The sequence below is a fragment of the Schistocerca serialis genome, chromosome 6 (genome assembly GCF_023864345.2).
Source record: "Schistocerca serialis cubense isolate TAMUIC-IGC-003099 chromosome 6, iqSchSeri2.2, whole genome shotgun sequence".
Taxonomy (NCBI): domain Eukaryota; kingdom Metazoa; phylum Arthropoda; class Insecta; order Orthoptera; family Acrididae; genus Schistocerca; species Schistocerca serialis.
In genome coordinates this window covers 96,190,290-96,202,640 of record NC_064643.1, presented here as the reverse complement: position 1 = coordinate 96,202,640, position 12,351 = coordinate 96,190,290, and the positions used below count along the sequence as shown (strand labels likewise).

Below are 12,351 nucleotides of genomic sequence, written 5' to 3'. Positions count from 1 at the left end.
TATTTGTGAGTGGGACAGAACATGAAATTATTAGTAGTGGTACAGGGTACACTCCGCCATGCACCGTACAGTGGCTTGCGGAGAATCTATGTACAAGATATGTTTTTTAAGTAAGTAACGTTTTGAAATTAAAAAAAGATGTGCTAAGATATCTCAATAATTTTATTTTTACATGAAAGCCTGTCCTTAATCTACGCACTGACGCCATTACAGTCTGATTCTTTCTGTTTATGTTGTGTACTGAGTGTTTAAGATGTCTCCGATAATCCTGAGTCCCGCTGACTGTGAAGTACGAGCTGTTATAAGATTTCTTAATGCTAAAGGCCTAAAAGTGATCGATATTCATTGTGAGATCTGTGCAGTTTACGGAGAAAATATTATGAGTAATGGAATGGTAAGAAAGTAGGTGAGAGCATTTAAAGATGTGCATGATGAATAATGGAGTGGGCATCCTTCAGTCGTTAATGAAAGTTTGGTGCAGGAAGTGGACAATAAGTTGAGAGAAAACAGATGCTTTATGATTTCCTCCTTGCGAGATGAGTTTCCTAATGTTTCTCGTAGTGTTTTGTATGACACTGTGAACGAGCACTTGAATTACCGAAAATTGTGCACACATTGGGTATCAAAATTGTTGATGGATGTGCACAAAACCACATGTTTAGACGGTGCATTGACCTTCCTTGAGTGGTACCAGAACGACGGTGATGATTTCTTAAGCCAAATTGTTATGGGCAATGAAACATGGGTGGCCTTCGTCACACTAGAATTAAAGCAACAGTCCATGGAAGTTGAGCAACAGCATCATTTTGCTGCAGGACAATGACTGTCCACATGTGGTGAATCAGACCAAAGATCTTATCACATCTTTTCGATGGGAAACTCGAAATCATCCTCCGTACAGCCCCGATCTTGTGCCCAGTGACTACCATCTGTTCCTGCACTTGAAGAAACACCTGGTTGGTCAGCGTCTTCAAGACGATGACGAAGTCAAAACAGTGGTGATGCAGTGGTTAACAAGTCAGGCGGCAGACTTCTATGAGGAGGTTATTCAAAAACTGGTACAACGTTATGACAAGTGCCTCAATACTGACGGAAATTATGTAGAAAAGTAGATTAAGGTACATGCTTTCATGTAAAAATAAAATTATTGAGATATCTTAGCATGTCTTTTTTTAATTTCAAAATGGTACTTAATTAAAAAACACTCCTCGTACATCTGAATGTACGTGTAGAACACAGTTATCTTATCTAGTGCACACCTCAAGTTACACTTACATCTGTAAATGACTCTCCATCCAAGAACTCCTCAGTCTAGCAACAAATTTCACTTCACATTCCACACGATTGTATTTTCGTTAATAAGTGTATGATATTGAGTAAAATACATTTCAGACTGATACTGTAAGCTGACCACCACTGCACCATTCTTAAATATTATCAAGATCTGACTGAATATTTACACAGCTTTTTTCAAACAATACTTCATTGTAGGTAACCTATTCACCTGCAAAAGATCTGATGTTGCTATTGGGTCATTCCATGTCAATCCAGGCTATTTGAGAAAATGTTTCAGCTGATAGTCTCAGATTTGGCTGAAATGTTGCACACCATTGCTACCAAGCGTGGAACACTCATTACAAAATTTTAAGTTCCCCTGCCAATTAGTTCCAGAATTATGGCTTGTGAAAGAAGGTGACGTAACCCGGAAATTGCAACCCGCATCTGGCAATCTATCTTCAGACGCAACTTTAGGTTTTAATAACTTTGAAACTATTCCGCACAGCCCGGTGAAATTTTTACAACACAGTAACATCCATTTAGAGAACACACTCCATGAATCAAAACACCAACAACATATTTCTGAGGGAAAATAAAAAATTCCAAAATGTGATTAAAAAAATGTAATACGTTAGAGGGTACATATTGTAGGTGTCCTCTATGCCAAATATAATTCACTCAAAAAGGGTATAAATTTTTTTGTGGTAAGCTTAATGTGGCCTAAACACACACAGAACTCATCTTGCCCATATCAGTCACACAAACAGAGTTACATGCACATGAAAATACAAAAATTTGAAAAATTACCTGAAAAACGTGGATTTTCGAAGTGTGGTAGCACAAAAGGGACAAATGATATCCAAACCAAATTTCTAACACTGCATAAGTAGACCATAATATAATATGTGGCAAAATTTCAAGTTGTTATTGTAAGGCATTTGCGTACAATAAAAGTTGACAGAGATGTATTTGGTTACGTTTCTTTTAACACGATTTAGCAAGTAATAGCAATGATGCAGACAGCTTGTTTCAGATAAAGCTGCAGCAATTGTTTGGAACCATTAGGCAACAGAAAGTTAAACAATGGTAGTTTTCAGGGACAGAATGAGTCATTGTTAGGCTGGAACAACAAAGGAAATAAGCAACAATTACAGGTTACTCATGTTTTGAAGATTCTAGTTCAGACTGGTCAGTACTGTTGTGGAAAGTCAGTATGGAGACAGATGAGTGTACTAGTGGTGTTTTTGTTCAAACAAGTTGCAGTATTGGTAGAGCACAAGCATCTGAATGTCATAAAACAATATATGGAACAAAATGTGGTAGTCGCTTTGTACTGTATAATCCACTTTGTACTGTATAATCTGGATGAATCGGGCCAATATTTGTTGCTATGGAGATCCGGGACACACACTGTGGGCACAAGAAGTACAGTTCCAGGAAACTTTAGTGTTTGTTATCATCATATGAAAGTGTTTCTGGATAAGTATTCTTTCCTACAAAGAAGTTGTTCTGATCCATTTCGGATTCATAAGAAGACAGTGAAGTGTAGCCTCAGAGAAATTGATATAAAATCAGTATTGAAAGTGAACCAGTGCATGGGACTTAACCTGAAACCAGGACAAAAGTTATGTTCCAGGTGTGTTACACTGCTAGAAAATGAAGAATATTCTGATAATTTACATGACAGTGACGAAGAGTATCAGCCACCTACAACCACAGCGGATGAGCAATTAAATACTTCAGTGACTGCCCTTGGTTTGTCTCCCACGATGACACACAAAGTTGGGAAAAGAGATATGCCCAGCTATGGTAGAAGAAAACTACAAGAAATAGCTGACACATTTATGCTGGAAGAGGAAGAACTGTCTGCTCCAAAGGAACAGAAATCATGCCAGAAATGCTCTGATTTGGACAAAATTGTGCATGATTTGAAAGAAAAATGTGCCATATCCACACGCCAGAAAAAAGTAGCTATTCTTACCCTTGCACCTTCCAGCTGGTCTATTGACTACACTGCAAAGGAATTCAATGTTTCTACATATATGGTAAAGCAAGCTAGGAAAATAAAAGCTACCCAAGGAGTGCTTCCAAAACTTCCACAGGCTCAGGGTAAGCAATTGAGTTCAGAAATAAAGGTGCTAGTGTCAGAGTTTTATGAAAATAGTGACTACAGCCGAATAATGCCTGAAAAAAAAAAAAGACTATGCAACGGTGAAAATGGGAAATGTACGTGAACAGATGCAAAAAAAGACTGTTGCTATGCAACATATCAGAACTATATTCAGAATTCAAGGAAAAGTATCCCAATACCAAAGTAGGTTTATCATCTTTTTTCAATCTTCGGCCAAAATGTGTTGTGCCTGTAACTGCAAGGGGCACACACAATGTTTATGTATGTGAGACCCATCGAAATGCTAAGCTGATGTTTGCTGCTATAAAGGATTCTGGTCTGGATTACAAAGGTGCAATGAAGCTGCTAGAGTGTGACATCAGTTCCTACCAGTGCATGACACACAGGTGTGAAAAGTGTCCTGGTAAGGCAAATCTTACAGAACACACAAATAACAAGCTGTATGGTGAACTCCTTATGGATGACAATGAACTTGTTTCTTATAAACAATGGACACACATGGATCGCACAAGTCTTGAAACAAAGCAAAGTACAGTGGAAGATTTTGTAGAAATGTGTTGTCAAAAAACGGACAAACTGGCCACACACAGCTTCACAGTAACAGCACAATCGGCTTATCTCCAGTTTTGTAAGGATAATTTGAAACAAGATGAAATTATAGTAATATTAGACTTTTCTGAAAATTATGCATTTATATGATTCTTCAGTTTCTCCCGGCGTATTTGTAGCTCGAACAGTCCACGGGTATACTGCCGGTTCATAGTGTCCAATGGAGACAATATTTCGGCGATCAGACATGTCGCCGTTGTCAGGTGCGCTGACGAACTGAGCTCCTGAGGGCGGGCGCGAACGGCAAAGAGAGCGGCCCGCGGGGGGAGGGGATTTAAATCGGCCGCCCGCCCTCAGGAGCTCAGTTCGTCAGCGCACCTGACGATTGCAACATGTCTGATCACCGAAATATTGTGCCCGTTGGACACTATGAACCGGCAGTATACCCGTGGACTGTTCGTGCAGTATGCATTTATAGTTCAAGATGCCATCCAAGGATATCATTGGGACAACAGTCAAGCAACTCTCCAGCTATTTGTGATTTACTATAAAGGTGAATCAGGTGATGTGTCCGTCATGAACCTGTGCGTTTTTAATGACTGTTTAATTCATGATGCCATTGCAGTTCATGCCCACATTCGCACTGTCATGACATATGTGAAAAACAAGCTGCCTCACATACATTTTACGAAATACTTCAGTGATGGGGCAGCTAGTCAGTACAAAAACTATCTCAAAAATGTATGCATGCATTACCATGATTTTAAGATTCACGCAGAATGGAATTTTTTGCAACAAGTTATGGTAAAAATGTATGTGATGGTATTGGTGCTGCCATTAAGCGCATGGCATCACGAGCTAGTCTGCAGCACCCTACAGAAGGTCACATTCTAACACCTCTTCAATTATTTACCTGGATAAAGAAAAATATCTCTGGCAAACAATCATTCTAAGATTCCAAAGATGAGGTGAAATGAGTCGAGAGTTGCTAAAAAGCAGACAAGAACACGTTAAAACTGTTGCAGCCACTAGGAGTCATCATCACTTCTCTCCAGCAGACTCTGACAATGTGCAGATGAGCAGACTGTCCGGTTATAACTATAGGTTCATGCACAACATGTGTCTTCACAGTGTGTCTGACTCACGATTCAGAAGCAAAAGAAGCACCATACAACCAGGTTGCTATGTTATTGCTGTTTATAATGACAAATGGTACTTAGGATGTGTTGCAGAGTGCTGTGAAGGAGAAGGTGATGTATTGGTGAACTTCATGGCATCAGCAAGATCATTTCATTGGCCACGTTTAGCAGACAGGTGTTGGATTCCTTTTGAACATATTCTTATGACAGTTCCAGTTCCTACCACAGTGTCAGGAAGACAGTAGAATTTGCCACTCAATGTACAGAGTACAGTAGCTAAAGTGTGGGAGAAATTCTGTTCGAAGCACAATCGACTGGTTTTTAGCAGTTGAGGTGCAGTAAACATTAATGATAGGTTGTGTTAATCTGTCTATATGTTGTTGCTTAGTGATTAAACAGTTGTGGGTGAGGATAAGAGCAGGCAGAACAGTTTACGATATGTTTTTACAAAACTGAGTTGTGGAACAATGGTCACATCACCAAATATATCTGTCAACTTCCATTGTACACAAATGTCTTGCAATAACATGCTGAAATTTTGATATATGCATCATTATGGTCTACTTATGCAGTGTGTGAAATTTGGCTTGGATACCACTTGTCCCTTTTGTGCTACCACACTTCCAAAATCCATGTTTTTCGGGTAATTTTTCAAATTTTTGTATTTTCATGTGCATGTAACTCAGTTTTTGTGACTGATATGGGCATGATGAGTTCTGCGTGTGTTTAGGCCACATTAAGCTTACCACAAAAAAATTTATACCCTTTTTGAGTGAATTATATTTGGCGTAGAGGGCACCTACAATATGTACCTTTTAACGTATTACATTTTTTAATCGCATTTTGGAATTTTTTATTTTCCCTCAGAAATATGTTGTTGGTGTTTTGATTCATGGAGTGTGTTCTTTAAATGGATGTTACTGTGTTGTAAAAATTTCACTGGACTGTGTGGAATGGTTCCAAAGTTATTAAGACCTGAAGTTGGGTCTGAAGATAGATTGCCAGATGCAGGTTGCAATTTCCGGGTCACGCAACCTTCTTTCACAAGTCATAATTCTGGAACTAATTGGCAGGGGAAACTAATACTTTGTACATGAGTGTTCCGTACATGGTAGAATTAGTATACTCAATTTCAGTCAAATCTGAGACTATGAGCTGGAGCCCCTGGTTGATTGGTTCAAATGGCTCTGAGCACTATGGGACTTAACATCTATGGTCATCAGTCCCCTAGAACTTAGAACTACTTAAACCTAACTAACCTAAGGACAGCACACAACACCCAGTCATCACAAGGCAGAGAAAATCCCTGACCCCGCCGGGAATCGAACTCGGGCGTGGGAAGCGCGAACGCTACCGCACGCTCCTGGTTGAACTGACATGGAATGACCCTATTACTATCATCTGCAAGTTCATTAATATACAACACACATGCAAGGGTACAAACGCACTTCCCTAGGACACATCTGAAATTACTCCTATATTAATCTCCAACTTCTATCATAGTCAACATGTCACATCCTCCCTACTGTGAACTCGTCAATTCAGCACAATTTTCACTTGATATTGCATACGATAGTACATTCGTAAATAAGCTTTCGTATGGTACCATATCAAATGCTTTTTGGACATCAAGAAATATCAGATCTACCTGTCTGCCTTGACCAGTGACTTTCAAGATGTCACCTGAGAAAATTTTCAGTTGGGTTGGGCTGTTTTTAGAATCCACACTGGCTGGCATGGACGTAGTCATTCTGTTCAAGATCTCATTACGTTTTAACTGCTAATATGTTATGTAATTCTACAACCAATGGATGCCAAAGATATTGGGTTGCAATTTTGCAGATCAATTTTGCTAACCTTCTTGCAGATAGATGTCACCTGTGTTTCCATCAAATACTGGGCACAGTCTTTTGTTTGAAGGGTTTATATTTTATAATTGTTAAAAAGAGGAAGACAATTGGAATATCAGGGGAAAACGTAATTCTCTCAGAAGAATTCATATGAATCAATATCAGCGTACAATCCACTAACTATCCTCACAAGAAGATAAAAAGATTAATGGTGATAATATATTTTTATTTATGTACTTTTCCTAAGTTTACAGGCCTCCGCAATGGCAAGGAGACATAATGCACTTCACTTCATTGGCATTATATTGCTGTGTACAGAACCTTATTGACGTTGCTGGTGCACCAAACATGTAACAGATTATTGGAGGTGCCAAAGTTTTTGGAGGATGTTACTTTTACCTTTTTGTTCTCACTGGTTCAGCTTTCAGAGGAAGTACTTTGATGGTTGTGAGTATACAGTCATTTTTTCATTAAAGCCAAAGAATGAGTATGGAAATGGCTACAGTTACTTTATGAAGTCACTCCACAAGTTACACGAAATCATTTTTAAAATAACTAAAAGCATTAGGGGATCTTTATTACACAACTCAAGTTAACTATAAGCAGCTGTAAATAAAACTACAGCCCAAGTAAACAGTCACACAACAAAACAATGTTTCTAAATTTCTTTTTAATAGTTAAAGCATGCAACATCAGTGCAACAAACTCCAACAAAATTCCTTGGCTACAAAGTTTTTAGACATTTGGCTTCACATCGACTTCAAATGGCATACACACACAAATAATGGAAAATCCAGGATGGAATGTAACAATATTATGAAAAGGAAAGTTGCTTCTCACCATATAGTGGAGATGCTGAGTCGTAGATAGGTACAACAAAAAGATTGTCTTCGACCATTAAGGCCTTCATCTACAATAGACGTGTGTGTGTGTGTGTGTGTGTGTGTGTGTGTCTCTCTCTCTCTCTCTCTCTCTCTCTCTCTCTCTCTCTCTCTCTCTCTATATATATATATATATATATAAAAAATGGTTTTTCTAGTAAAAGTACACATATTCAAACACACGACCACACAGATATCCAATCACATACACTCCACTGCCTATGGTGAGTCTCCCCATAGCCATAGGAGTGTGTATTTGGGTGCCTATGTGATTGTGGGTACTTTTATTAGAACACGAGCTCAAAAGAGTGTCAATACTGTTTTCAGTTGTGTGTTCCTACGGTATGCTCCACACAAGTCCCCTACAGGTGAGTTGTTGCCTTTTCCTTATTTTATATAATGTTCCATCCACAAATTTCCATTATTGGTGTAAATAAAATATGGTATACTACACTTACTTTCTGATGAAACAAGTTTTAACACTGTCTGAATTGCCTACTTTCACAGCATCTTACTGTATTGAATTATATTCTGTGATGGGTCAATGGAAGCTTCCTATTCCACCTGTCTCCTTTGACCCATGACATAATAGTGTGGTGTGTGACATCGGCGAGCAGTTTTCGACTTTATTGTGTTTGTAGATGTTGTGTTGTATTTGATGGTGCCCTCTGGTGGTGGATGTGGGCGTGCTGAGTTTATCTTGTGGTACTGGGTTCATTGAGTTTTGATTTTAGGTAGTTGGTGCGGTAATGTGGATTGCGGAAGTGTTTTCAGTGAGTGATTAAGGTGCTTTTTTGTTTACGTGTTTGGCGTTTTTGTTAGGTCTGATTAGTTTGGTGTTTGTTGTGCGGAAAGAACTCTAACTTTTTTAATTACTGGTTGTGCTGACTTTTGTTAGTAACTAATTTTTTTCTTTGGTTTTATTGTATAGTAATTATGATGACTTGTGTGTTGTGTATTTATGGTAGGTCGATTGTGTTTTAATTGATGTAGTGAATATGGGGTATTTGTGTTTTTGAGTTGTGGGGGTTTTGGTTCCACTTTTTGGAGTTGTAGGTGTTGGTCTTTTGGTACTGATAGTTGCAGCTGAGCTATATAGGTCAAGGGAAATGTCCAATTCCACTTTTTGATGTAGGTGTTTGGTTTTTGGTATCGGTAGCTATGACTGACCTGTACTGGTCAAGGGAAATTTCCAATTCTTGTCTTTTTTTTGGTGGTGTAGCGGAATGCTGTAATTTAAATATTTTTTGATATTATTTGCCTTGGGATGGTGCAGTGTTTCTTTATTATTGTATATTTAGCTTGCCCCCACCCTAAACGCCCAATTTTTGACAGTTGTCCTGTTAGTTTCATTTTATTTTTGGAGTAAGATGTTAATGTGTCATTTTTAATTTCATTCACGTTTGTTGGTGTGTGCGTATGTAGTGATGTCACGGTCATTTTGTACACATTGGAAGTAGCCATTTCTGCTATATTGATGACATCAAGGGTCAAAACTGACGGGTGGAATCTGATGCTTCTGTTACTCCTCTGGGATAATACGCCACCTAGATCAGTCATTTTCTCAGCTGAGGAAAGAGATGCAGAGGCAAACCAAGATGTTCGACAAAAACTCTCGCAAACCTGGCTTTCAAAAACCACCAATCCTCCCGTTCCCCTGTATGTATAAGCTAAAATTTTGTCAGTACATTAGAAAGAAATTATAATACATAAAGAAAAAACTTAATATCTGTGAGCACGATGAAAGGCCAAAAAAGTACTTTCATGTTCACTCACTCAGTAACATCAGTTTTTAAAACTTCGACTACATTTAGTGTGATACAAATTTACAACAGTCTTCTGGATAAGGTAAACATTATCCCATCAGTCTCAGCTTTCTAAACCCTAAGGGTATCCTTATTAGATCACTGCCTCTATTCTCCAGCACAGTTTTTAGAACATGTGAAATACAAGACACTTGAAAGAAGACAGTGCAAGCTCTGCAATGGTAGTGCACACACACAATATTTGTGCAGTACTGTATCCCACAACATGGAAAGTTTTTGGATCAACGCATAAATAAACAAACAAACATTTCACTAAACAAACGAAACTGGAAAATAGAGGAGAGGGCTACCTACAACACTAATCTCAATGTATGACAGCCTCAATAAATTAATTCACTGCGTCAAAATTTGAGTACTGATGTGTGTGTTACAGTTGTCTGAATTTCTTGATGATAAGCCTACAGTGTGGAAGGAAGCAACGGGTAATCGCACATAGTAACAGACCTGTTGTTTCTTTGACTTTTTGATTACGGTACGCGAAGTCACTGATATATATGTTGTATTTTAACTTATCAGAGGCTACGATACTACTGTGGAACTACAGATGCGCAAAAAAATCCAATATACATAGGACTGACTTAATGTAACAATTATTTAGCGTGTTTTGACGCAAACGAAGGCAAATGTTTCTTATTAAGCTTGTTAGTATTTTTATCGTGCCTGCTACCAGTAAGTCTTACCTGTAATAACAGAATGTACCTATCCCCAGCCGCCACAGCATGATTTCTGTATAGTGAGCAAGTTACTCGAAAACGTAAAAGCTCTCCTGGTTTTGTTGAAGTTCCTTTCAGTGAATAATACAGTTCTACATAGAAAAACGAGTCTCTTATCTACGACTGCAGAACTGTTATACGTGACTCAGCTGCCTCTTCTATCATAACCGTTACAAAAAGTATTTGCATACTGATACCCTACACTACGAACTCTTTCGTAACGCGATACAATTGGCATCCAGTCACAAATACCAACGTACCGCTATTCAACAAATGATTAATAGAAATGAACTGCCAACGGGCTGAAACTGGAAATTTGAGAAAATCGGCTGCTTTGAAATGCGCTCAGACGGAATAACGAATTTCTTTCTGTTAACAGGTAGTCAAAAAAGGGGCGAATTAGGGACTATACACGGCAACTAGCAAGGCTTAAATGCTATGCAACGTACAGCAAAAGTAACATAATCGAAAAACCATCAAACCAGCAGACGATAAATACTAGCTATTGTGTGGATAAATTTCGTGCGAAAAATTGTTGTTCAGGTATTGGCGCCAGTACTCGTACTGTCTGTGCACATCACATCTGCGCAAAGAAATAACAACATGTGGATCAGGATGCACAATATATGTCATTTGCGCAATGCTAGAGACAGGAACTGAAGTTTAGAACAAAATTGCTCAAATCTATAGTTGTAAATCAGATCGTAGCGACTGGACTGAAAATCCCCGCCAATCTGGCGAGCGAAACGTATCTGTAACAGTTGTTTGCTCAGTCTCCTGTTTCTCGTCTTTGAGTGCACACTTAGTTTATAGCCCTTTACATCGGAGCGAATGGAATCGAGCTCAAGCGAAAGGGCGTTGGCAGACAGTTCGCCAATTTTCAACAGCATTTGCTTGTATCTGTGGACAAGCATTTACACTAGAGGAACCGGAAGAGAACACAAGATGATGAACATAGTCTACAAACATTGTGTTGTCAATTTTTGGTGTTAACAGTTGGCACATAGTATACAACCAAGACTGTGACACAACACTATGTAACTAAAGCTACGATGCAAAATTTTGATTTTTAGGGAGTATTATTTTGCCAGCCGAAAGCGCTGTTTTTTACGAAGTACGCAAAATGACGTAGGAAAATAAGAATTTAGGTGTCTCGATTTATACATAAATGTGTACTTCTTGGAGGTACCCTGTGTAACATTGAATTTAGAACTCTAGCTTGCGTTAGCATTAGTCCAAAACTTTGCTCGTCTGTCGGTTGAGGACATCAGCTAGCTTCCTTTCACAATTGAGGAGGTAATTTAAACAAAGAACCCTAATTACCGACGATCAACATAACCTGACGAAAGTCTAACAGTTACACTCAGGTTATTAGCAAGCAGAGGCATTCGCATTAGTACATTGCAATAGCTGCTATATAAAAGATAGTTTTTAATATCTACAGTGACATATGCGAAGCACTTCAAGGATTTTATTAAAATACCTGTAAGAAAGACAATGTCAACAAAACGCGATTACTAAAATGTGAAAATACATACCATCTGTCAGTCCATTTGATAAAATCTGCTACTAGTAAGTACAGTGGTTTGTTAGGGGGGCAGATAGTGTCATCCCATATAAACTAATTTTATATATCACGAAAAATCTCTAACATAGCACTGATGCATCATCCATGTAATTAACAAATACCACTAATACAAGTAATGAGAATTACCAGGTCTTCTATATATTTTTAATTTTTAGTCAGCATAGTAGACAAATTTTTGTACTTGTTAACTTTCAAGGAAATTGATTGTGCTGTTCCTTTTTAGTGAAAAGAATTACAAAATTAATTCTTATTCTCTCCATTCCCATCTACTGTAACCAACTAATGAATTTATCATCTTCCTCACAACACCAGTAAGATCTTTGAGTGATTTGGCAGTTTTCTACCCGTCATATTTCTTTTGTATCGGGATTTGTGCTTTAGATCTCAGAAGCACGT

General features: G+C 38.3%; 1 protein-coding gene across 2 annotated transcripts in view; it reads right to left on the bottom strand.

The window, feature by feature from the left end:
* The window catches only part of LOC126484270 (mitochondrial potassium channel ATP-binding subunit), a 119,040-nt gene extending 108,149 nt beyond the window's left edge, over window positions 1-10,891 (bottom strand). The window contains exon 1 of one of the 2 annotated variants that reach the window (XM_050107694.1): window positions 10,817-10,891. In XM_050107694.1, coding sequence (XP_049963651.1) covers window positions 10,817-10,830 — 14 coding nt within the window. In that variant the 5' untranslated portion in view covers window positions 10,831-10,891. The other variant, XM_050107693.1, reaches the window with a different exon arrangement.
* Between the last annotated feature and the right edge of the window lie 1,460 nt (window positions 10,892-12,351).